The sequence below is a fragment of the Bufo bufo genome, chromosome 6, assembly GCF_905171765.1.
Source record: "Bufo bufo chromosome 6, aBufBuf1.1, whole genome shotgun sequence".
Lineage (NCBI taxonomy): Eukaryota > Metazoa > Chordata > Amphibia > Anura > Bufonidae > Bufo > Bufo bufo.
The window spans coordinates 247666328-247693486 of record NC_053394.1 but is presented as its reverse complement, the minus strand read 5'-3'; the positions used below and the strand labels follow the sequence as shown (position 1 = coordinate 247693486).

Genomic DNA, 27159 nt, shown 5'->3' with positions numbered 1-27159 from the left:
GGAAGCTGCCATGTTCTACAGGTATACACCCCATTTAAAGAGGTTGTCCAGGACAAAAAAGGTGTGTGCCGTTTTTCGAGAAGCACATTTTTCCAGAGTCATGTCTGTCCATGGGCCTTGTTTGGTCCTGCATTTCATCCCCGTCCTGGATCTTGGGGAAAACGGCAGATTGTTTCTCGACAAGCCCTTTGACTTGTATTGATCTTGAGTTCCCATTATTTCCGAAGTCCATGTTTTGTGTCTGTTCCCTCATAAGATGTTGCCAGTGGTCAGACAGCAACATTTCAAAAGCATTACATGGATTGTTAAGGATTAGAAGAATATGTTTGCTTTCTTCCAAAAACACCTGTATATGGGTTATACCTGGTACTGCAGGTTGACCCATTGAAGTCACTGGAACTGAGCTATAATACCATACTCTAGCTGTGTACAGGAACAAGTTGCAGATTGCAAGCCACAGATCCGCAAAACACGGCACCATGCGTGTTCACCCCACATCGTGGTGTGGACCCATTGTCTTCAATGGGTCCGCGATCTGCAAGATGAAGAAAGATGGACATGGACATGTCTTATCTTTTGTGGTGCAGAGGCATGGACTCGGTGACGACCTAGAACTCCAGATCTCTGTAATGTACCAGCTGGGTGCCAGGGGAAAGTATAGGTTACTGGATACAAGTGGTGCAGAATGACCATATGACTCAAAGCACCAGATTAGGGAACTAATACGGTACCAGCTACTTTGTACAATTTTATTCTCTCCAACCTAGCTAAAGGATAGCAGTAGGTCCCCAACAGAGGAGCTTTGTAGAGGTATTGGGACTTTCTGGGGGTTGGTAAATATGACAGCCTTGGCGCTTTTTTCTCTTCAGCAACACTAGAATCTGCCCAACTCTGCAAGCCAATGTCCTGAGTTTTGTGTGGACATAACCACTTAATAACCTTGTGCACTAGGGCTGCAGAATGTGGTCGAAAGTAGTGGCACCACTACCGCATCCATTTAGATGCTCAGACAGTAGCTCATATGTCTTGGGCTCTGTCATTGTAGCCTTAATTTTTTTTTCTGCGATAGCGCTCAATTTATTTTTGTGCATCTTCATTGCACTTTTAACCATTTTATGCCATATTTGACACTACAGTGTGTACCACTGAATATGACAGTACTATATAAATCTATAAAGGGATTTACCGCTGCTGTCTTACTAAGGTTATGTTCGTTCTTGTGTGATTACTTCCTTTCATAATGAGAGCTGACACTCTCCCAGACCATATTGCCACTACCTTATGGTGTCTATTGACTTACAAAGGGGGACATTTTGGGTTCCATTGAGGTCTCCGACCTAAGCCTCCAATGAAAGTACAAACCGAGCCATACTTGTCCTTAGAGACTCGGTGTAGATGTGACTTCATAAATCTCCAGACTTGACTGTTGTGTGCACATATATTTTTTTCTTTTAATGTAATTCTCTTTAAATGAATCTCTTTAGTACAAAAAGAAGCGGGAGTGGGCAGCAGACCTTATGGAGAGACCAGGATTTCTCCAGATATGGATTATCGAGATCCGTCATCTCTTGAACTTTCTCCATCTGACAGCTCTGATGGAACTTACATGTGGGATGAAGAAGGAATGGAACCTATCGGAAATGTCCTTCCATGCGGGAGCTATGATTCTTCAGAAATGAACAGCCTGGTACGTCACCGTTTTTACATTCTCCGTTGATACATCTGCTTTTGGCCTTCTTTTTACAGTTTACAATATCATTTCAGGGTTAGTATCTTTGCCATTCCTTTGTTTCTGGTAAATGCTCTTGGATTTCTTGTCATTGGGCAGCATGCCCAAGGAGTTCACTTGTCAGGCAAATATAGTTCTGCAAGATGCCTTCCACCACGTGTAGTAGACACTTCTAGGTGCGGTCATCCATAATCTGCTGGGTGTTTCCCAGTTTCATACTCCATTGACATCCAAAGCTGCATTTAAAGTGGATATGTAAGGACTCGGATGCTATTCCAGGACAGCTTAGGATAAAGGGCGAGACGCTAAGCCCCTTTCTTTCTTTTTTGAGGGATAGGTGCTATACCCTTTTTTAACATGGCAGCTATTGGGAACAGGTGATGCACTAAATGCCTTCGCTACAGTATCTCCTAAGATACAGAAGAGGAGATGGTATAAGGCTACTTCAGTATCTGCTTTATGAAGCATTCAATGTTTAATTGAATTAACTGTATAACTGAAGGTGTTGGGGTCAGGTTTGGCACACAGAGTAAACCTCTTAAACCCCTGACCATGCAGGAAATTATCATTGTTCTGCAATTGTAACATGATGCAACCCATTAACTAATTCTTTACATCGTGATGAGATGAAAAATGAAGAGCAATGTACCAGACGCCAGGTTATCTTGTATGCACCAAATCTTTAAGGTTTGCGTTTTCATTCCTGCAGTACCTTTCATCCTATTGTGTTAGTTTACTAGTGACACCTGGTGGTAGGCAGTAGAAAGCACCACTGTCATCCAGCTTAACGCCTTTTAGACACCAGAAAATGATTTTTCAGTGTATATGAGTATTTGCATTTGCTTTAACCGGTAGCTTATAGTCATCAGAGAAATCATTCTCTGTTTCATAGCGTTTTGCTGAAATTGTCTTTCTGTGCTTTGGCAGAGTTCTTTTTACTTGTGCCTTGCATTGACAGTCTTTGTAAGACAAGCTCCATCAATAATGCATGGCTTGGATACGTTTTAATTGGGTGCCTGTACGCCATGTGGGAGTCACAATACTGCTTAAGTAGGCAAAAACCAAGTAATTATTAGTCTTTAAGAAACTTTAGTCTTTTCTAGCTGTTTCAGAGTGAGAGGCACATCCAGAAACTTACAGATACAATAGAAAACACAGTTTAATCTCACAATAAAGTTCCACAAGCTGCAGTAATTCTTCTTGCGGAGATCAGGCTATTGGATAGTATTTACCATGGGGAACAATTGCACATACAGGTGAAACTTGAAAAATTGGAATATGGTGCAAAGTTCATTTATTTCAGTAATGCAAATTAAAAGGTGAAACTAATATATGAGATATCTCGCTTTGCATGTAATGAGTCTATTTCAAGCCTTTATTTGTAATCATTTGGATGAATATGTCTTACAGCTTATGAAACCCCAAAGTCACAATTTTGAGGTACCCTTTGCTCAGGGGATATGGATTAATTAGCTGACTAGAGTGTGACACTTTGAGCCTAGAATATTGAACCTTTTCACAAAATTCTAATTTTAAGCTGCATTAATGCAATTCCTTTTAATTTGCATTACTGAAATAAATGGACTTTTGCACGATATTCTAATTTTTCGAGTTTCACCTGTATGTCTCCTCCAGAAGCAAGAAAACTGCCTCTGAAGTGCCACCAAAGGAAGTCTCTCCTGTCAGTGTCCATCTCCTAATCAGCAGTCTAGCCTGCTTCTGAGCTGTTGCTCCTCATCAGTAGAGAATGTGGTTCTGACGCGTGAGATCCTCGGTGTACAGTCTACTGATTCTTCTTGTGGAGGTCAAGTTTAGCATCTGACATGGCCAATCAGAACACTGCTTGATATTTATGAGGATCAACAACTCTGAAACTGTGCAGGATATAAATCGGAATCGAAAAGGGAACAAAGGTCCTGTTTCAAAGCTCCTTACAGAGGACCTGTCACCATGGAATACATTGCAGTCTGCAGGTACTGCAGGTAATATGTTATAGAGCAGGAGGAGTTGAGCAGATTCATATATAGTTATATGGGTGGAAAAAATCTGTAAAACTTTATACTTTTTCAATTTCTGCTATTTCTGATTTCAGTGTTAATGGGGGAGGTGTTATGAGTCACTGACAGCTATCTATGTATACACACTTAGACAGAGAATGCTATCAATCAATGATAACACCTCCCCATGTACAGCTATCTATGTATACACACTTACACAGAGAATGCTATCAATCAATGATAACACCTCCCCATGTACAGCTATCTATGTATACACACTTACACAGAGAATGCTATCAATCACTGATAACACCTCCCTATGTACAGCTATCTATGTATACACACTTAGACAGAGAATGCTATCAATCAATGATAACACCTCCCCATGTACAGCTATCTATGTATACACACTTAGACAGAGAATGCTATCAATCAATGATAACACCTCCCCATGTACAGCTATCTATGTATACACACTTACACAGAGAATGCTATCAATCACTGATAACACCATCTCCGTGTCCAGTTATCTATGTATACACACTTACACAGAGAATGCTATCAATCACTGATAACCCCTCCCTATGTACAGCTATCTATGTATACACACTTACACAGAGAATGCTATCAATCACTGATAACCCCTCCCTATGTACAGCTATCTATGTATACACACTTACACAGAGAATGCTATCAATCACTGATAACACCATCTCCGTGTCCAGTTATCTATGTATACACACTTACATAGATAATGCTATCAATCACTGATAACACCATCTCCGTGTCCAGTTATCTATGTATACACACTTACATAGATAATGCTATCAATCACTGATAACACCATCTCCGTGTCCAGTTATCTATGTATACACACTTACATAGATAATGCTATCAATCACTGATAACACCATCTCCGTGTCCAGTTATCTATGTATACACACTTACATAGATAATGCTATCAATCACTGATAATGCCTCCCCCATGTACAGCTGTCAGTGACTGACAGCTATCTCTGTATACACACATACACAGAATGCTATCAATCAATGATAACACCACCTCCGTGTCCAGTTATCTATGTATACACACTTACACAGGAAATGCTGTCCATCACTGATAACATTTGCTCCATGTACAATGAAGTTAGAAATAGCACAGATTTAAATGAATAAGTTACAAGTTTTTCAGATTTATTTTTTTCCCACAAAACTATATATCTATCTGCTCAACTCCTCCTGCTCTATAACATGGTGCCTGTATATTGCACAGTTTTCTCCTTTTCAGAGGAGAGCTATTTTGCATTCAACAGTAAGGTAACAGATGCATCCCATTTGGTTAGGATCCATTCACATGTCCGCATTATGGGTCTGCATCCATTCCCCAATTTTTCAGAACAGGTGCGGACCCATTCATTTTCAATGCGGCCGCAAAAGATGCGGACAACACACTGTATGCTGTCCGCATTCGCACTTACGTTCTGCGGCCCCGCAAAAAAATAGAACAGCCACGGACAAGAAAAGGCATTTCTATTATAGTGCCGGCCATATAGTCCCCAAATTGCGGAACGCACATAGCCGTGTCCGTGTCTTGCGGACCGCATAACACTTGCGGACATGTGAATGGACCCTTAATGTGCAAGCCAGAGCTGTGGAAAAGTGAACATAGGCACAGAGATGAAGGATGATTGGGTGCTGCAGTAGAGCACATGTTTAAAGACGTGACCTCCTCAGCTAATTGATTAGGTCACATCAATAGAGCCTTAGTAAGAATGGAGGCTTGCATACCTTCATGTAGTTTTTCTCATCTAATTGTATACAGGCAAACTCTACAGCTTGTTCTCGTTATGGTCTCACAATTAAAGCAAAGACTGTATGCTAATGAGCTCTTAAACAGGCCTTGAGACATGACTTGGATAATAAGTTAGCCAGCACCACATCTGCAGACAGCTGTTTCGGGGTGATTGCCCCTCATCAAAGCAGAGAGTACTGGCATAACTGGATTAGAGGCCTAGGTCAGGATTTTGGGGGACTATCTCTCCTTATGGAGAGCACCTTAATCGATCGAAGAGGCTTTTAGGCCATACATAATCCTCTGGAATTCTGGCAAGAAGGTATGAAAATGATCTGTTAATGAGCTCTGTCTCTAATGCTACCAGATATAAGGCAGCTATCATATAAGTCAATGTTCAACCCATTAAATGGGCCTTAAGACATGACTTGAGTAATAAACAAGCCATCACCTCATCTGCGGACAGCTGTTTCGGGCTGATTGCTCCTCATCAGTGCAGAGCAGAGAGTACTGGCTTAACTGGGTGAGAGGCCTAGGTCAGGATTCAGGAGATTCTATATCTCCTAATGAGCGTTGCCTGGCTTATAAGACTTCTCACACTGTTTAGGTGTTCTCCATTAAGCCTCATTTAAAGCCTCATTCACATGTCAGTGATTTCCATCAGTGATTTTGAGCCAAAATTAGGATTGGAGCCTCCACAGACAGGTATAAGGGAAAGATTTGAACCTGTCCTGTATTTAGAGCTGGACCTGGTTTTGACTGACAATCACTGATGGAAATTACTGACCAAAACACTGATGTGTGAATGAGGCGTAAGGAGATATAGTATCCACTGAATCCTGATCTTGGCCTCTAACCCAGTTAAGCCAGTAATCTCTGCACTGATAAGGGGCAATCAACCCAAAATAGCTGTTGGCAAATGAGGTGCCGGCTTAATTGTTATCCATGTCACGTCTCAAGGCCTGTTTAAAAGGTCAAACATTGACTTATAGGATACCTACAGTACAGACCAAAAGTTTGGACACACCTTCTCATTCAAAGTTTTCTTTATTTTCATGACTATGAAAATTGTAGATTCACACTGAAGGCATCAAAACTATGAATTAACACATGTGGAATTATATACATAACAAACAAGTGTGAAACAACTGAAAATATGTCATATTTTAGGTTCTTCAAAGTAGCCACCTTTTGCTTTGATTACTGCTTTGCACACTCTTGGCATTCTCTTGATGAGCTTCAAGAGGTAGTCCCCTGAAATGGTTTTCAGTTCACAGGTGTGCCCTGTCAGGTTTAATAAGTGGGATTTCTTGCCTTATAAATGGGGTTGGGACCATCAGTTGCTTTGAGGAGAAGTCAGGTGGATACACAGCTGATAGTCCTACTGAATAGACTGTTAGCTGCTTTTTTCTTGCCATAATACAAATTCTAAGTAAAGAAAAACGAGTGGCCATCATTACTTTAAGAAATGAAGGTCAGTCAGTCAGCCGAAAAATTGGGAAAACTTTGAAAGTAAGGGCTATTTGACCATGAAGGAGAGTGATGGGGTGCTGCGCCAGATGACCTGGCCTCCATAGTCACCGGACCTGAACCCAATCGAGATGGTTTGGGGTGAGCTGGACCGCAGAGTGAAGGCAAAAGGGCCAACAAGTGCTATGCATCTCTGGGAACTCCTTCAAGACTGTTGGAAGACCATTTCAGGGGACTACCTCTTGAAGCTCATCAAGAGAATGCCAAGAGTGTGCAAAGCAGTAATCAAAGCAAAAGGTGGCTACTTTGAAGAACCTAGAATATGACATATTTTCAGTTGTTTCACACTTGTTTGTTATGTATATAATTCCACATGTGTTAATTCATAGTTTTTGATGCCTTCCTAGTCATGAAAATAAAGAAAACTCTTTGAATGAGAAGCTGTGTCCAAACTTTTGGTCTGTACTGTACCTTACATCTGGTGCCAAAAAACATTCTAACTGGTTATATGACCTCATATGAAATAAGCTCCAATGTGTATGTGTATTTAAGAGATTATTAAGGTGGTGAACCACACTGTGGACAGGGATTGATGCGAGTGATGGCAGTCTCTGTACAACACTGTGGAATATGTTAGCGCTATTGTGTATAAGCATTAAGCAGCAGGAAATAAGCACAGTGATGCCTCAAGATACCATGGCCTCAGGATACAATATTTTCAACATACAATGGGCTTTTCTGACCCATCGTAAGTTGAAACCAGACTCGACATACAATGCCTCAGACCCAGATCCAACCAATCAAAGCCACTTAGTTGCTAGTTATCAGCTATTCCTGACTGTAATATGTAAGGACTTGTATTATCTGTCTTAGTTATCTGCTTATTTTTCTTAAATCTTTATGTTCTCTTATCTTGGGTGACCTTTTGGGGCTTTGGAACCGATTACTCAAGTTACAATGGTTGCTATATACAATGGTTGTCCTGGAACCAATTAATATTGTATCTTGAGGGGCCACTGTACTGTAAATCCTGTTCCTCAGCAGACTTTGTATGAAGAAACATTTCCTGTGGAGTCAAAGACAGGGATCAGGAACCTCTGGCATTCCAGCTGTAGTGACACTACATCTCCCAGCGTGTTCACTTTTATTGGAGTTCTGAGAACAATCAAGTGTGCACGCTGGGAGTCGTAGTTTTGCAGTAGCCGGATCTCCAGCAGTTGATGACCTCTTGTTTATGATGTTGTAGTGGGCAGGAAGGTCACCAGGAATCTCTCCATCATGGGACACCAGTAATTAGTATTTTGGAGACCACAGAGCATCTATTCTCTAGGCCAGCACTGTGCCTTTTTATGAACTGATTTCCCAGCTGGACCCTAGCCCTTTTATTACATTTACATACATGTGGACAGTACGATGGCCTTGATTTTTCATCTGACTTTGGTGAGAATACCAAAGTGATGATATTTGGCTGAAGCTCCCAGCACACCATGTCAGTGCTTAATATCATAAGCGCTGAATTTAATGATCCTTTCATGAAGCGGTTGCCCTGTTGACTTTCTCTTAATTACTTCTAATGAGAACGCACTGCAGCAGGAAACTAACTGAACAAAATAAGTATAATTAGCTATGCAAATAGATGATGTGCCACAATGTGGACATTTGTTTTCTGGTGGAGGGGAGCAGAATGCTTGTAAAGAAAGTCTTTCAATACAGAAGCCTATGAAAAGATGAGCACCTGCGAAGCCCCCCTCCCTCTTAATTTCTATGAAGTTATATGAAAGGGATACATGTTCATTTTCCAGACTTTCCCCTTTAAATAACCTTTGGCCAAACCTAATGTGTATGAAGGCCTCTGACGGCCATCCCAGATGATGTCAGGGGATATAAGGATTTGAAGTGCATGATCTTTTTTTTTTTTTCTGGAAGTAAGCCGCCATCAGAGGTGTCTTTTAGCCTCTTATGTATATCTATCTCCGTTCAGCACACATGCATGCTTGGCCGAGCACTTTCTCTCCCCACCCCCTCCACTCTGCTCTTGCAGTCTCCCAGTACTAGAGGGTCCTTTACTGTAAGGGAACGCCCAGCAGACACTTAGTATTGTGGCTCATGACTGATTAAACGTGATTTTCTGCAACGTATCTGGCCAAAGCGGCAAAATCCCCATCACATGGTGCAGATTTTGCTGCAGATTTGCCACAAATCTGAAAGTGTACATTGGGATGTTAAGGGGACATTGATTTTTCAAAAAACCTTTAATATGTCGTAGGGACATATCAAAAGTTTTGATTGGTGGTAGTCCATCTGATGATGTCTCATTCTAGAGATTGGCGGGGGTCTCAGCAGTCGGACCCCCACCGATTAAAACATCAAAAGTTTTTGGATAAATCAGTGACTCTAACTCCTTTTACGTTGAAATGACAAAAAGTATTATAGCAGCCATGCCTTTATTTGCCAACTAGACAAATTGATATGTCCTGGCTATCAGGGCACAGAGGCTCCTTCATCAGGCCAGATTCCAAATGAATTACCGACAGAAGTATGTGCGTTTCTCTTAGTCATTCATTTGGAATCCGGCCTGATGAAGGAGACTGTGCCCTGATAGCCAAGACATATCATTTGTATGGTTGGCAAATAAAAGGTGTCGCTGCTATAATAGCTTTGTCTTTTTTAGTGCAATAGTAGTTAACACCACATAGATTTTTCTGACCAACACGGCACCACGGAGGAGCCTGTCTTTTTTTTTTTTTTTTTTTCATTTTATATTTACTGGCTAACACGGTACAAATATATATTTTTCACTTTAACAATATGTCGGTTCATAATTTAAGTTTTTCCTTTTTAATAAATTTGCTAAAATTTCAAAAATGTTGTTTTTTTTCTCCATTTTGGCTTTTTGGGTGCAGATTACTGGGGGGGACCTTTTTTTATTATTTTTTTAACTTTAACACAAGGCTGCAAAATAACAATATGTTCCTATGTTGTGAATGCTTATATGCAATGTTTCACCATGAGTACATCTCTATACTATGAATGCAATGTGAACCTATACGATGAGTGCATATATGTAATATTTCACCAGGAGTACATATGTCTCTATATACTATGAATGCATATATTCACCATAAATACATGTAACCCTATACGATGAGTGCATATATGTAATATTTCACCAGGAGTACATATGTCTCTATATACTGTGAATGCATATATTCACCATGAATACATGTAACCCTATACGATGAGTGCATATATGTAATATTTCACCAGGAGTACATATGTCTCTATATACTATGAATGCATATATTCACCATGAATACATGTAACCCTATACGATGAGTTCATATATGTAATATTTCACCAGGAGTACATATGTCTCTATATACTATGAATGCATATATTCACCATGAATACATGTAACCCTATACGATGAGTTCATATATGTAATATTTCACCAGGAGTACATATGTCTCTATATACTATGAATGCATATATTCACCATGAATACATGTAACCCTATACGATGAGTTCATATATGTAATATTTCACCAGGAGTACATATGTCTCTATATACTATGAATGCATATATTCACCATGAATACATGTAACCCTATACGATGAGTTCATATATGTAATATTTCACCAGGAGTACATATGTCTCTATATACTATGAATGCATATATCCACCATGAATACATGTCACCCTATATTATGAGTGTATATATGTAATAATTATTTATGAATACATGTGCATGTCCCTATAGTATGAAAGAATATATGTAATAATTCATGTGTTAGTGTGTTATTGTCATATTATGATTTTTCTTATTGTTTGCTTGATTAGAAGATCTCCAATGGGTAATTTTTTTTGACTGTCATTTCCATTGTCTCCATGGGGCCTCCAGGGGCTTAGCGTTATTATATTACAAATGAATAAGAGCTGGGCTTGGCATATGGCTCTTACGTGTCCCTTGCTACCCTCAATGCACAGACCACCCCTCCTTTGTCAGTACCATTCACCATTTGTAAGGATTCCATCAACCGAGGATAGTGACTTTCATGGCCTGATCCAGAGGAAATCTGTTGAGTAGGTTAAGACTTCATTATCCCTGCACCTAAGTGACTGGTGAGATATTCCAGATTACCAAAGTACTTCTGACAGTTTTTTTTTTTGTAATCAGATGATTGATCTAATCCTCAGGCTCAATGAGAAGCCTGCCAGCTGCACGAGGGTAAGTGTGTTTTGATGTGCCCGAATATCTTTATATCGACACTTCCTTCCTATTCATGGATGGTTTGGTTGATTTCTCTTGAATGTTTGATGTCTGATAACTGTGTTGGCTCCAGGCCCTTTTGGTGATTCAACATAGAAGAAAGCTGTTCTTAGACATACAAATGTTGAGCTTTTGTGGCCGCCTGATGAATGAGATCTGAATTAGTTTTCTTGGTTGGCTTTATTTTTTGTGATTTATTTCATTACTTGTATCAGCTGAGCTTGTAGATTGTTGAGATTGTGTGTTATGCACCTGCAGTCCTACATGTATTTACCGTAGATATTTTTTATGACCTGAAACACTGGAGGTATTTTGGTGTATCCAGAATTAGACATGGGGTACGTTATGTCTCATTGGTTGGGGACCTGCCTATAGATTGAATGTGGGTGCAGAAACCCCAGTTCATCAATCTAAAGTGGGAGGTTGTGGATGTGCAAGGGAGAAGAAGGAGAGAGAAAGCTGAGCATGTGTGAGTCTGTCTACAGTCTATGGGCATTAAGGTATGGTACGGCTTGCAGCTCGCCGCATGCAGTCAAGCGACATCTACCCACCAAAAAAGCTACCAAAAAATAAAAAAACCTTTATGTGAAGGAAGCCTACCAGAAACAGCCAATGGCCACACAATTTTGCAGTAAAATTCTACAGCTGTTGGCTGTCATGGTTGGGCGTGGCTTGGCCATATCCTGCCAGTTGTATCGTCAAGCCGTCCACTTAGGATCATTTCAGTCAGGTAACCCCAAAATAAATGAGAAAAAAAGCATCTACTCCTTTTAACATATTCTTACAGATAATAGGATGACCACACGTGGATTACCGTTGATTGCTGGGCTACAAGTTAAATCACAGCAAGGACAGGTGCAGCCCGGCAAGTAGCGATAATCCACATGCAGTTACTGCCATTCAGCTGCAGGCATCCATAAATGTTCTACTTGAAGGGGTTTTCTGGGAACAAGGGATTTAGAATAGGTCATCAATATCTGATCAGTGGTGGCCTGACTCTCGGCGCCATCGATCAGCTGTTTAGTGCTCCAATGAGTGCCATGGGAGTTCCTTTCTTCCCAGAATTCCAGAGGAGCATGTATGGCCTATAAGTCTCCTCATTATGATTAAGAGGCAGAGCTTGTTAAGAGCTCATTTGCATCCCTTTCTTCCCAGAATTCCAGAGGAGCATGTATGGCCTCTCCTCACGCCGATTAAAGCGATCTCTCTCCTTGGCTCAGAATATGGAGACACTAAAACATGATTTTTTTTGTTTTTAAAAAAGCTGTTATTGTGTAAAACTTACATAAATAAATAAAGTATACATATTAGGTATCGCTGCGTCCGTATCGACCGGCTCTATAAACATATCACATGACCTAACCCCTCAGATGAACACCGTAAAAAAATAAAAAACTGTGCTAAATAATTTTTTGTCACCTTACATCACAAAATGTGTAATAGCAAGCGATCAAAAAGTCACACGCACCCCAAAATAGTGCCAATAAAACCGTCATCTCATCCCGCAAAAATCATACCCTACCCAAGGTAATCGCCCAAAAACTGAAAAAATTATGGCTCTCCGACTATGGAAACACTAAAACATGATTTATTTTTTTTTGCTTCAAAAATGAAATCATTGTGTAAAGCTTACATAAATAAAAAAAAAGTATACATATTAGGTATCGCCGCGTCCGTGACAACATGGTCTATAAAAATACCACATGATTTAACCTGTCAGATGAATGTTGTAAATAACAAAAAATAAAAACTGTGCCAAAACAGCTATTTCTTGTTATCTTGCCTCACAAAAAGTGTAATATAGAGCAACCAAAAATAATATGTACCCTAAACTAGTACCAACAAAACTTCCACCCTATCCTGTAGTTTCTAAAATGGGTCACTTTTTTGGAGTTTCTACTCTAGGGGTGCATCAGGTGTGCTTCAAATGGGACATGGTGTAAAAAAAAAACAGTCCAGCAAAACCTGCCTTCCAAAAACCGTATGGCATTCCTTTCCTTCTGCGCCCTGCCGTGTGCCGGTACAGCAGTTTACGACCACATATGGGGTGTTTCTGTAAACTACAGAATCGGGGCCATAAATATTGAGTTTGGTTTGGCTGTTAATCCTTGCTTTGTTACTGGAAAAAATGGATTAAAATGGAAAATTTGCCCAAAAACGGAAATTCTGAAATGTCATCTCCATTTGCCAATAACTCTTGTGGAACACCTAAAGGGTTAACGACGTTTGAAAAATCAGTTTTGAATACCTTGAAGGGTGTAGTTTTTTGATGGGGTCACTTTTATGGAGTTTCTACTTCCAGGGGTGCATCAGGTGGGCTTCAAATGGGACATGGTGTAAAAAAAAACAGTCCAGCAAAACCTGCCTTCCAAAAACCGTATGGCATTCCTTTCCTTCTGCGCCCTGCCGTGTGCCCGTACAGCGGTTTACGACCACATATGGGGTGTTTCTGTAAACTACAGAATCGGAGCCATAAATATTGAGTTTGGTTTGGCTGTTAACCCTTGCTTTGTAACTGAAAAAAAATTATTTAGATGGAAAATCTGCCAAAAAAGTGAAATTTTGAAATTGTATCTCTATTTTCCATTAATTCTTGTGGAACACCTAAAGGGTTAACGACGTTTGTAAAATCAGTTTTGAATACCTTGAGGGGTGTAGTTTCTAGAATGGGGTGGTTTCTATTATGTAAGCCTCACAAAGTGACTTCAGACCTGAACTGGTCCCTAAAAATTGTGTTTTTGAAAATTTCAGAAAAATTTCAAGATTTGCTTCTAAACTTCTAAGCCTTGTAACATCCCCAAAAAATAAAATATCATTCCCAAAATGATCCAAACATCAAGTAGACATATGGGGAATGTAAAGTAATAACTATTTTTGGAGGTATTACTATGTATTATAGAAGTAGAGAATTGAAAACTTGGAAATTTGCAATTTTTTTTTAAAATATTTGGTATTTTTTTTATAAATAAAAATTATTTTTTTTACTTTTATTTTAGGGCTGAAACGATTACTCGATTAAATCGAGTAATTCGACACAAAAAAAATTCTCGATGCAAATTTTTTGCATCGAAGATTCGTTTGTGTCATGTGACCACGGAGCGGGAGTGAAGCGCTTGCTATTACTCCCGCTCCGTGGTCTCCCGCTGCGCTTGGAATACTCACCTTTCCAGCAGGGGGCCTCCGGACACTTCACAGCACGACCATGGTCCTGCGCTGCTCTGACCTCCTGACGTACGCTCGCCGTGACCTGACGCATTGTGTGACGTCAGGCGCAGAGCAGCGCGGAACAATGGAGTGTCTGCAGCGCCCCTGCTGGAAAGGTAAGTTAGTGAAACCGAGGGGGTGGGGGCGCGACTTAGGCCGGGCACTTGGAGTGACAGTGTAACCAATGACACTGTGCAATCCGGGTGTCAGGAGGAGCATGGCAGCAGAGATTATGGCACAATGTGGGGAGAGCTGATGGCACAATGGGGGGAGAGCTTATGGCACAATGGGGGGAGAGCTTATGGCACAATGGGGGAGTAAAGCTGATGGCGCAATGGGGGAGTAAAGCTGATGGCACAATGGGGGAGTAAAGCTGATGGCACAATGGGGGAGTAAAGCTGATGGCACAATGGGGGAGTAAAGCTGATGGCACAATGGGGGAGTAAAGCTGATGGCACAATGGGGGGAGAGCTGATGGCACAATGGGGGGAGAGCTGATGGCACAATGGGGGGAGAGCTGATGGCACAATGGGGGGAGAGCTGATGGCACAATGGGGGGAGAGCTGATGGCACAATGAGGTGAGAGCTGATGGCACAATGGGGGAGAGATGATGGCACTGGGGGAACAGAGCTGATTGCTATGGGGTGGGGATGAGCTGATGGCACTGGGGTGGGGGAGAGCTGATGGCACTGGGGGAGTGGAGCTGATGGCACTGGGGTGAAGGAGAGCTGATGGCACTGGGGTGAAGGAGAGCTGATGGCACTGGGGTGGGGACAGCTAAAGGCACTGGGTGGGGAGAGCTGATGACACTTGGTGGGAGAGAGCTGATGGCACTGGGGGAACAGAGCTGATGGCACTGGGCGGAACTGATTCACTTGGGCTGATCGCACAGGGGGGAATGAAGGGTGTTGGGGACTAATGGCAGGGGGTCTGAGTTTTTATAAAGGAAAACAGTCTATTAATTATTTTTTTCTTATTAGATTACTCGATTAATCGTAAAAAAATTATCGATAGAATACTCGATTACTAAAATAATCGTTTACTGCAGCCCTACTTTATTTTACCAGTGTCATGAAGTACAATATGTGATGAAAGAACAATCTCAGAACGGCCTGGATAAGTCAAAGCGTTTTAAAGTTATCACCACTTAAAGTGACACTGGTCAGATTTGCAAAAAATGGCCTGGTCCTTAAGGTGAAATATGGCTGTGTCCTTAAGGAGTTATTTATCTTACAGATAAGGGGTGTGAAAGTTTTATGGTCTCTAAATTGAGGTTATCTCAGAGACCTGGTGCCCCGACTATGTCTATAGAAGACTTTTTAGATCTTGTAGTGTGTCATAAATCCCGGGACAAATTCAGTCCAGTATTCAAAGTGTCAAGCAGTGTTATAAATTTGTATTCCCAAATTCTTCTAGCTCTTTGGGATTCGAAGTTACCTTTTAATATGAGAACTTTCCTGTGGCTAAGCATTTCTGTAGCCCAGGACACAATGAAGAACACATGAAAGTGTAGCTTCTTCTCTTTGATTGTGTGGCGGTGGGACCTCATCCTTGCATTGAGTCTCTGTCCTGTTTCTCCAACGTAGAGGCCTCCAGCAGGACATTTAGTGCAGAGAATCAGATGTAGAACATCCACATTCAAACAGTAAGTGAGGAGGGTACATTAATCTAGACAATGGAGAGGGACCACTCCTGACCTGTCTACGTTAATTACACCCCCTCCCAATGTGCTCCTTATGGCAGGGGATTTTATTACGGCATTACTCATCTGTTGCCTACCAGTAGCAGCTGACGGCAGTTGATTGTACATCTGCACAGTTTTGTCTAGTGCCGGATTATTGCAGAGAGTTTTGCAGACCCGCTGTGCGCAGCATTACATATTTTATTAATACAAAGAAATAATCTATTATCAGGTTGGATTTTCACTAATGTCATCAGTTAATAACAGGAGGATTTCCATTTGTGATGCGGTGGCTTGCTAGGATAGTGCATTTGGAATCTGGTTTATGAGAATTTGGATGTATGTTTTTCTGTTTGTTTATTGCTATTTTTTTGGAGATTTAGCCTCATTTGATGTGTTTTTATAACACACCGCACAGGTTACCATCCATGCTTATGCACACGTTTCCATGCACGATGCCGTGCCATGTGCTGTCCTCATTCGTATGTGTGTTTCGCCGCACATTTCTAGAAGAGTTTGAAAAGAAATGGTGGCGTGCACACGGCCGGGATTTGCTATTTGCAGACCGCACAACTGATCCGGTCGTCTGCATGAGCCCTAAGGATGTTTTACTCACTTGATTGACATTCACCAGCTTTCACCTAAAATGAAAGAAACAAGCCATGCATTTTTTTTAAACGTTGGCCCAGATGTACTAATGTGTCTGCACCAAACATCTGCCTAAAAAGTGTCGCCGTTTGGAGCATCTAGAGTTTCTACCCTTTATTCTGACATGCCTGATAAGGGGGCGGGGTTTAGCAGAAAGGGGTGGGGCTTCACATGAATGGGGACAGTTCCTACAATGCACCATTTTGCTTTCCCGCAATTCAGATTGACAGGTTCTCTCAGCCACAGGATAGGAAATAGCTATTGGATCAGTTGGGGTTCTAGCTCATGCCCAACCTGCTGCTTCGTTCATTTCAGGGGAGTACATGGTCTCCATTCTCATGATTGGGGAGTCCCAGGAGTAGGACCACCACTAATCTAGCGGCTGTCCAAGATTTTTTTTTTTTTAACACTCCCCCAGCCAGCAAGACCTGTGGAAGAAATCCACAGAAATTTTCTCCCTTCTGCTCTCTAAAAACGGAGTCATATCCGCTGCCACAGCCAATGCAGTAATGTGTCCCCAATTTTTTCATAAGTTTTGCTGGCTGTGGGAGGTGGAGGAGAATTTTAAAAAAAAATCCCTTTAAGAACGTTAGGGGTCTTGGAAAGTTGGGCGACAACTCATGTGGGAAGTGTGTGAGTGGCCACGTTGGTTAATATCCAACTAACAAATTGCTGGAAAAAAAATTGAAAAATTCAGCTCACGGTACAAATTACTCCCCATCTTCTAGGAGATATCTTCTCATATAGAGTGGTCTGTCGTGATCAGGAACCCTAACATTCTCAGAACAAAGGATCACAGTACTGCATATACCCTTTAGGCCTCTTTCACACGAGCGTGTCCGGATTAGGTCCGGATGCGTCCCGGTGCATTGCGGCAAACCCGCACCAGTAGGTACGCAATTGCAGTCAGTTTTGACTGCGATTGCGTTCCGTTGTTCAGTTTTTATTGCGCGGGTGCAATGTGTTTTGCACACATGTGATAAAAAACCGACTGTGGTACCCAGACCCGAACTTCTTCACAGAAGTTCAGGTTTGGGTTCAAGGTTGTGTAGATTGTATTATTTTCCCTTATAACATGGTTATAAGGGAAAATAATAGCATTCTGAATACAGGGGGCATAGTACAATAGGGCAGGAGGGGTTAAAAAAAGAAAATTAAAAATACTCCCCTTAATCCACTTGTTCGCGCAGCCGGCATCTCTTCTGTCTTCTTTCTTCAGGATCTGGGTAAGGCTACTTTCACACTAGCGTTCGGGTGTCCGCTCGTGCGCACCGTTTGAAGGGGCTCACGAGCGGCCCCGAACGCATCCGTCTGGCCCCAATGCATTCTCAGTGGAGGCGGATCCACTGAGAATGCATCCGCCTGCCAGCGTTCAGCCTCCGCTCAGTGAGCGGACACCTGAACGCTGCTTGCAGCGTTCGGGTGTCCGCCTGGCCGTGCGGAGGCGAGCGGTTCCGTCCACACTTACAATGTAAGTCAATGGGGACGGATCCGCTTGAAGATGACACAATATGGCTCAATCTTCAAGCGGATCCGTTCCCCATTGACTTTCAATGGAAAGTCTAAACGGATCCGCTCAGACAACTTTCACACTTAGAAAATTTTCTAAGTTTTAATGCAGACGGATCCGTTCTGAACGGATGCGAACGTCTGCATTATCGGAGCGGATCCGTCTGATGAAACATCAGACGGATCCGCTCCGAACGCTAGTGTGAAAGTAGCCTAAAGGACCTTTGATGACGTCACTACGCTCATCACATGGTCATTCACATGATTCATCACCATGGTAATGGATCATGTGATGAACGCAGTGAGGTCACCACAGGTCCTTTACCCAGGTCCTGAAGAAAGAAGACAGAAAAAATGCCGGCTGCGCGAACATGGTTATTGTACTATGCATTCTGTATTAAGAATGCTATTATTTTCCCTTATAACCATGTTATAAGGGAAAATAATAATGATCGGGTCCCAATCCCGATCGTCACCTAGCAACCGTGCGTGAAAATCGCACCGCATCCGCACTTGCTTGTGGATGCTTGCGATTTTCACGCAACCCCATTCATTTCTATGGGGCCTGCGTTACGTGAAAAACGCACAAAGAGGAACATGCTGTGATTTTCACGCAACGCACAAGTGATGCGTGGAAATCACCGCTCATGTGCACAGCCCCATAGAAATAAATGGGTCCGGATTCAGTGTGGGTGCAATGCGTGTGGGTGAAATCTCGCCCGTGTGAAAGAGGCCTTAGGTACCGTTGTAGATTCTCAGAACTTTAAATCTCTGGTGCAGTACTGTTAGAAGGGATGTCCTCTGTTAACCCCTTGATAATCGGCTCATTTCAAAGTGTCCCCCTTTTGGCATCCCCAGCAATCACCTGTAATCCATGGGGTGTTCAGGTCCATTCATACGTCCGTATGTGTTTTGCAGATCCGCAAAACACGGACACCGGCAATGTGCGGTCCGCATTTTGCGGGCCGCACATCGCCGACACTCATAGAAAATGCCTTTTCTTGTCCGCAATTGCGGACAAGAATAGGACATGTTCTATTTTTTTGCGGATCCGGAAGTGCGGATGCGGACAGCACATTCCGGCCCCATTGAAAATGAATGGGTCCGCACCTGTTCCGCAAAATTGCGGAACGGATGCTGACCCATTTTGCGGACGTGTGAATAAATCTTCTGTTCCCCTGCTGCGACACCACAGGTGAAACTGAGCAGGGCACAGTTCCCTCTGAAATCTGTCAGTTGTTTGTGTAATGTACGACAAGACAGGTCCTTCAGAGTAACTGTACTCCATTCTGACCAAGAAGATACTGAACACTATTCTGTACTAGGGTATATGAAAGTAGTCAAGCCCTTTAATTGCACGACGGATAATCCCAACCAGCCCAAAAGAGGTTAAAAGGGTCTTCCACTTCTAAAAGGGGTTCTCTGGGAATGATTTAAAATGTCCTAGAATGTGAGGAGGGATCGTTGCCTCCACTTTTAGAGCTGCCTCGAGGGGTGAGGGAGTGGGGCCTCACTACGCTGCTGTACAATTGAAGGTAATGATGAAATCCTGCCTACTATATGCCATCATGGCTGAGCAGCCTGACAGGACAACTCACCAATCTGTATTGTAGTATATGCAAGTGCTAGAGTGTAGTGAGGCCCTGCCCCCTCACATCCCTAGGCAGCTCTGTAAGTGCTGACAATCAGTTCCGCTCACATTATAGAACAGGCTGCTGGTAGCAATTTTAAGCGTGCATTCACATGACCGTATATTCTGATATATATTTTTTATTACTCACTGGAAAACCTTATGAACACCTCAGATGAGAACTCTCCTCTAGGGGGCATTCACAAGACCAGATGTATTTTGTGGTCCGCAAAAATGCGGAACGGATGCGGACTAAAAATTCGGTCGTGTGAATGGGCCCTTAATAAAAGCTGGAGTATGATTTATCCAGTGTTCTTGCCATAGCCTTACCTTTTGAGTAGTGACTGTTAGAAAGCCTGTAAGCCAGGAGGTGGCAGCAGCAGCCTAGAGTTTGCCATGCTGTCTAGTAATAAGCTGGGATTTCTTCATGAAGAATAGACGCATATAATGAAGTTCATTTGCATCTTCGCCTCCCGTGCCCGTAACATTAAAAAGAAATATCGCTTTATTTTAAAACATAAAAATGTTCATGTAAGGCTCTTTTTTACATTGTGACATTAAAGTGACCCCTACAATGGATGCCGCTGAGGGGCACTCTCCCCTGTTGGTACCCATTTAAAAATCAAATGTTTTTAGCGGACAGGTCTGCATGGAATAGTGCCGTCTTCTATGTAGCTAAAGAAAAACTAAAACCTCGCCAGATACTGCCAATCGGAGGCCAAAGGGTCCGTCTGTGAAATGGGTCCGTTTAAGGGATGCATTGGGGGCTTGTTGCAGGGCTATATGGAAGTTGGTCTCATGCACTGACCGGGGAATCCTGGCTTATAAGATGTGCTTTGAGAATGGATGAAAGGGGGCCAGATGAATTTGGAGTGTTTCCCCCCTCCCCCCCCATTGTACCCTATGTAACCCAGATCATTTTATCCCACCAGTGCCATAGCGAGTTCTAAATAATTCTGCAGTCACCCATTCTATTGGGATGTATGGGAGATGGCACAGTGCAGACTCTCAGAAGCTGCATTAATAGGCTCAGTGACACAGTACGTACATATGCAAATCTACAACTGGGGTGCAGAGATTTAGGGCTGCAGTAAAGGATTATTTCAGTAATCGAGTATTCTACTGATTATTTTTACAATTAATCGAGTAATCTAATAAGAAATAAATTAATAGACTGTTTTTTCCTTTATAAAAACACACCAGACACCCTGCCATCAGTCCCCAACACCCTTCGTTCCTCCCTGTGCGATCAGCCCAAGTGCATCTGTTCCCCTGTGCCATCAGCTCCACTATCCCCCCGTGCCATCAGCTCCCCTATCCCCCCGTGCCATCAGCTCCCCCCCTGTGCCTTTAGCTCTCTCCCCGTGCCTTCAGCTCTCCCCCACCCCAGTGCCTTCAGCTCTCCCCCACCCCAGTGCCTTCAGCTCTCCCCCACCCCAGTGCCTTCAGCTCTCCCCCACCCCAGTGCCTTCAGCTCTCCCCCACCCCAGTGCCTTCAGCTCTCCCCCACCCCAGTGCCTTCAGCTCTCCCCCACCCCAGTGCCTTCAGCTCTCCCCCACCCCAGTGCCTTCAGCTCTCCCCCACCCCAGTGCCTTCAGCTCTCCCCCACCCCAGTGCCTTCAGCTCTCCCCCACCCCAGTGCCTTCAGCTCTCCCCCACCCCAGTGCCTTCAGCTCTCCCCCACCCCAGTGCCTTCAGCTCTCCCCCACCCCAGTGCCTTCAGCTCTCCCCCAGTGCCTTCAGCTCTCCCCCTGTGCCATCAGCTCCCCCCTGTGCCATCAGCTCCCCCCTGTGCCATCAGCTCCCCCCTGTGCCATCAGCTCCCCCCTGTGCCATCAGCTCCCCCCTGTGCCATCAGCTCCCCCCTGTGCCATCAGCTCCCCCCTGTGCCATCAGCTCCCCCCTGTGCCATCAGCTCCCCCCTGTGCCATCAGCTCCCCCCTGTGCCATCAGCTCCCCCCTGTGCCATCAGCTCCCCCCTGTGCCATCAGCTCCCCCCCTGTGACTTCAGCTCTCCCCCACCCCCAGTGCCTTCAGCTCTCCCCCACCCCCAGTGCCTTCAGCTCTCCCCCACCCCCAGTGCCTTCAGCTCTCCCCCACCCCCAGTGCCTTCAGCTCTCCCCCACCCCCAGTGCCTTCAGCTCTCCCCCACCCCCCCAGTGCCTTCAGCTCTCCCCCACCCCCCCAGTGCCTTCAACTCCCCCCCCAATGCCTTCAGCTCTCCCCCCCCCTCCCAGTGCCTTCAGCTCCCCCCCCCCCCTTCCCAGTGCCTTCAGCTCTTCCCCCCCACCCCCAGTGCCTTCAGCTCTTCCCCCCCACCCCCAGTGCCTTCAGCTCTTCCCCCCCACCCCCAGTGCCTTCAGCTCCCCCCCCCCCCCTTCCCAGTGCCTTCAGCTCCCCCCTCCCCCCCCCCCCAATGCCTTCAGCTCTCCCCCACCCCAGTGCCATCAGCTCCCCCCTTCCCCCCCCCAATGCCTTCAGCTCTCCCCCACCCCAGTGCCATCAAGATGACATTATACTGTATGAGGCGGCTGGGGACATGGTGACATTATACTATATGGAGAGGATTATACTGCAAGGGGCAACAGCCCCCACTCCAATACAAGATCTATTCATTGTCTGCATGACATAAATAGCTGAGGGCTTGCTGGGCTTTGTAGTGCACTTAAGGCCACAGGTTGCTTCTTTAACATTAGCTTATTGTATGATGCAAACACAAAGCATTGCCTACCTCAGGCAGTAACAGTGACAACCCCATGACAGCAGCTAGGGCCCAGACAGCACACAGGGTGATGCACTGCAGGTAGTCACCAGCCCCAGTCACACTAACCTGAAACCACTACACTTCCCGGCTGCGCTATGTCTTACCAAAATTTTGACTCTTTTCGATACCATAAAAAAGTATTGTGATACTCGATACCACTGCGCCTCCAATGATTCTGCTTTATAATGGGAGGGTGAGGGGTTCGGTGCACTGCGCCACCAATGAATATCGTTTATGCTTAATACAAACGCAGGCTGCGCTGCGGGTGCCGGCCATATCCCATACCTGGCACCCAGCCTCTATGACTACGGCATCTGAGGGGGTTAATAGCGGTGGATTGCAGCGCGCAGTCATAGAGCCTGGGTGTCGGGTATGGGATATGGCCGGCACCCGCAGCGTAGCCTGTGTTTCTATTAAGCATAAGCGATATTCATTTGTGGCGCAGTGGCCACAGCCCCTCCCCTCCTCCTATCAGCCCATTGGTGGCAGCGGTGCAGGGGGGAGGGACTGCTTCCTCCTCCCCTGTGCTGTTGAGAAGAACATGGCATGCGCTGACAACAGCGCGTTCCATGTCAGTTTAATGTGAAAGCGGCAGAGCAGCGGAGGGTCTAGGCGCAAATGGCGACAAGACTACAAAGTCTTGTCGCCATTTAGCAATTTTAAGTCGCATTGGCGACCACTTTGGTCGCCATCTGGAGCCCTGGAGTATATGAGAGAAGCACTGGGATTGGCTGGGAGCAGCTGCCTGAGGGATTGTCATACTGGTATATCGCTTCACTCCCGCTCCGTGGTCACATGACACAAACAAATCCTTGATGCAAAAAATTTGCATAGAGGTTTTTTTTGTGTCAAATTATTTGATTTAATCTAGTACTCTGCAGCCCTACAGAGGTTGTAAAGCCTTTGCTATGGCCGCTGCCGTCCGCTGGTACACAGAGTACCAGTAAATGAAAGAGTCGAGCGGCTCAATTGGCTTTTTGACATCTTGCGAAAAGACGAGGCAGCCTCTTCTTGTTTGCGGCTTCTGTTAGCTGTCATATTCATGGTTTATTCATGCGTTCTCTCCCTTCCCTCTAATCGCTTCTATTGTATTTTGCTTTTGTATTCCCTTCAGTTCAGCACCTAGAACACAAGCCGCTCCTATTAATATAATTATTGGATCTGATATAATTGCCGATCAGCAGTAAGCAACAATAGAGCTTGGCACATGATGACGGCTGTGCGCGGAACAAATCCGGGCGCTTTATTCTTTCACAATATTAGATATAACGGAGATAACGTAGATCTTCAGTCCACACCGTTCATTTACATGTATGAGTCATGTATGTGTGTATTACTTGTTGCATGAAGTCATATAGGACTATAGACCTCCGAGAGACATTGTCATTTCTGGCTACAATAGCCGTTTGCAGCTTTAATAGGTTACATTTGCTGCATGTGTGTATGTTAGAGGATAGTCTAATCAGGACAATACTAAGGTAGACCCCCGCTCAAGACACCTCTATGTGAGCCACTGTGGATGTCTCTGGAGGATTCTGGATGTCCATGTATAAGGCGACTTTCACACTAGTGTTTTTGCTGGATCCGGCAGGGCTCAGTTACTGATGATACAAACATCTGCGTCCGTCATGAACGGATCCGGTTGTATTATCTGTAACATAGCTAAGACGGATCCGTCATGAACTCTATTGAAAGTCAATGGGGGACGGATCCGTTTTCTATTGTGTCAGAGAAAACGGATTTTGTCAGAGAAAACGGATCCATTGACGTCCCCATTGACTTACATTGGGGGTAATGACGGCTCCGTTTTGCTCCTCATCCCAGGACAGAAAGCAAACGGCAGCATGCCCTCAGGTATGAGAACGGAACGGAATGCATTTTGGAGCACTCCATTCTGTTCAGTTCAGTTTTGTCCCCGTTGACAATGAATGGGGACAAAACGGAAGCGTTTTTTTTTCGGTACTGAGACCCTATCATGGATCTCAATACTGGAAAATATTAACGCTAGTTTGAAAGTAGCCTTACAGTGGCTACCATGTAAGGCTGAGTACTGGTCAATGGCTTCCTGTGTACAGTGGCTACCATGTAAGGCTGGGTACTGGACAATGGCTTCCTGGGTAAAATGACTACCAAGTAAGGCTGAGTATTGGACGATGGCTTCCTGGGTAAAATGGCTACATGTAAGGTACTGGACAAAGGCTTGCTGGGTACAATGGTTACATGTAAGGCTGGGTAAAATGGCTACCATGTAAGGCTGGCAACTAGACAAGGGCTTCCTGGGTACAGTGGCTACCATGTAAGGCTGGGTACTGGACAAGGGCTTCCTGGGTACAATTGCTACCATGTAAGGCTGGCTACTAGACAAGGGCTTCCTGGGTACAGTGGCTACCATGTAAGGCTGGGTACTGGACAAGGGCTTCCTGGGTACAATGGTTACCATGTAAGGCTGGGTACTGGACAAAGGCTTCCTGGGTACAATTGCTACCATGTAAGGCTGGGTACTGGACAAGGGCTTCCTGGGTACAATGACTACCATTTAAAGCTGGGTACTGGACAATGGCTTCCTAGGTACAATGGATACCATGTAAGGCTGGGTACTGGACAAAGACTTCCTGGGTACAATGGCTACCATGTAAGGCTGGGTACTGGACAAAGACTTCCTGGGTACAATGGCTACCATGTAAGGCTGGGTACTGGACAAAGACTTCCTGGGTACAATGGCTACCATGTAAGGCTGGGTACTGGACAAAGACTTCCTGGGTACAATGGCTACCATGTAAGGCCGGATACACATCAGGTTTTTCCCCTATGAAAACCTCCCGACATACTTGCCAAACGTGTCCATTAGTCAGTCGGGGGCCAAAAGAGTATATTTTTGACCTCCGGCCGACCGGTATCAATTAGTATATCTATTAGATTGGTGAGGGTTCGATGACAAGAAAGGGGGCTTTTTACCCCGTGAGGCCCCCTAATATCAATGTAGCAGCTGTAACTGTATTCATTCTCTATGGGACTGCTGAATATGCTGAGCCAGACCCTTTCTCTTGATCTTAAGGGGGAGTGGGGATAGTCTGATAGTTGATAGGGGATAACGTGATATGAGCAGAAAATAATTTCCATCCTGTAAGTCCTTTTACTGTGCAGCCCAGAAGGATTTGAAAAATGCAGAAAAAAAATGCTTTAAATGTTACAAAATTAAAAATGCCACTAAAAACTGTGGTGAAAAAATCTTGACAAAAACCTGCAACCATGTTTTTTTTGACAACCATTTAAAATATTGGCAAAATAAGGGGACATTCACATGACACATCTTACTGTGGAATTTTGACGTGAAAACCAGCTGACGGCCGCGTCCTTTCTGCTTTTATTTCAATGGGAGACAGTTCTGAGGATTGCGGAGCTGCAGCATAAAGCTGTGGCAGCGTCTATAAGCCGTCTCTCCGCAATCACTACCTGCCATTGAGATGTAAGGGATGCAGAAAGAATGTGGCTGGCTGCGATCTTCGGTGGAATTTGGGTGCATAAAATGTATTGTGTGAACGTCTCTTTAGGCCTCTATCACACGAGCGTGTCCAGTGCAGAAAACACACTCCATGTGAGACCTTCATTTCCCGTTATGGATACTACTTATTTCACAGGATAGCATAATGATTTATAATGCTGCGTGTCTCTGCATGACCCTACTACTTCTACAGAATTATATGTATGTATCAGGCAGAGACACACAGCATTAGAAATCTTCATACTGCTCCTGGGAAACAAGCAGTGTCCAGAACGGGAAATCGCACCCCCACACGAACTGTGTTTTCCCCACTGGACACGCTTGTCTGAAAGATGTTTTAGGCCTCTTTCACACGTGTGTGACAGATTAGCTCCGGATGCGTTCAAGGTGCGTTCAGGGAAACTTGCACCATTTTGCAAGCAAGTTCAGTCAGTTTTGTCTGCGATTGCGTTCGGTTGTTCAGTTTTTTTTCCGCGCGGGTGCAATGCGTTTTGAAAAAACTGAAGTTTTACAAACAACATCTCTTCGCAACCATCAGTGAAAAACGCTTCGCACCTGCACTTGCTTCCGGATGCAATGCGTTTTTCACTGAAGCCCCATTCACTTCTATGGGGCCAGGGCTGCGTGAAAAACGCAGAATATAGAAAATGCAGCGTTTTTCACGCAACACATAACTGATGCGTGAAAAAAAACCGCTCATGTACACAGACCCATTAAGGCTACTTTCACACTAGCGTTCGGGGCTCCGCTTGTGAGCTCCGTTTGAAGGCTCTCACAAGCGGCCCCGAACGGATCCGTCCAGCCCTAATGCATTCTGAGTGGATGCGGATCCGCTCAGAATGCATCAGTTTGGCACCGTTTGTCCTCCGCTCCGCTCAGCAGGCGGACACCTGAACGCAGTTTGCAGCGTTCGGGTGTCCGCCTGGCCGTGCGGAGGCAAACGGATCCGTCCAGACTTAC

General features: G+C 44.2%; 1 protein-coding gene across 3 annotated transcripts in view; it reads left to right on the top strand.

The window, feature by feature from the left end:
* Window positions 1–27159, top strand: part of CCSER2 (coiled-coil serine rich protein 2) — a 186295-nt gene that overhangs the window by 58542 nt on the left and 100594 nt on the right. For all 3 annotated transcript variants that reach the window (XM_040434594.1, XM_040434593.1, XM_040434595.1), the window contains exon 3: window positions 1485–1687. In XM_040434594.1, coding sequence (XP_040290528.1) covers window positions 1485–1687 — 203 coding nt within the window. The remainder of the gene's footprint in view (window positions 1–1484; window positions 1688–27159) is intronic.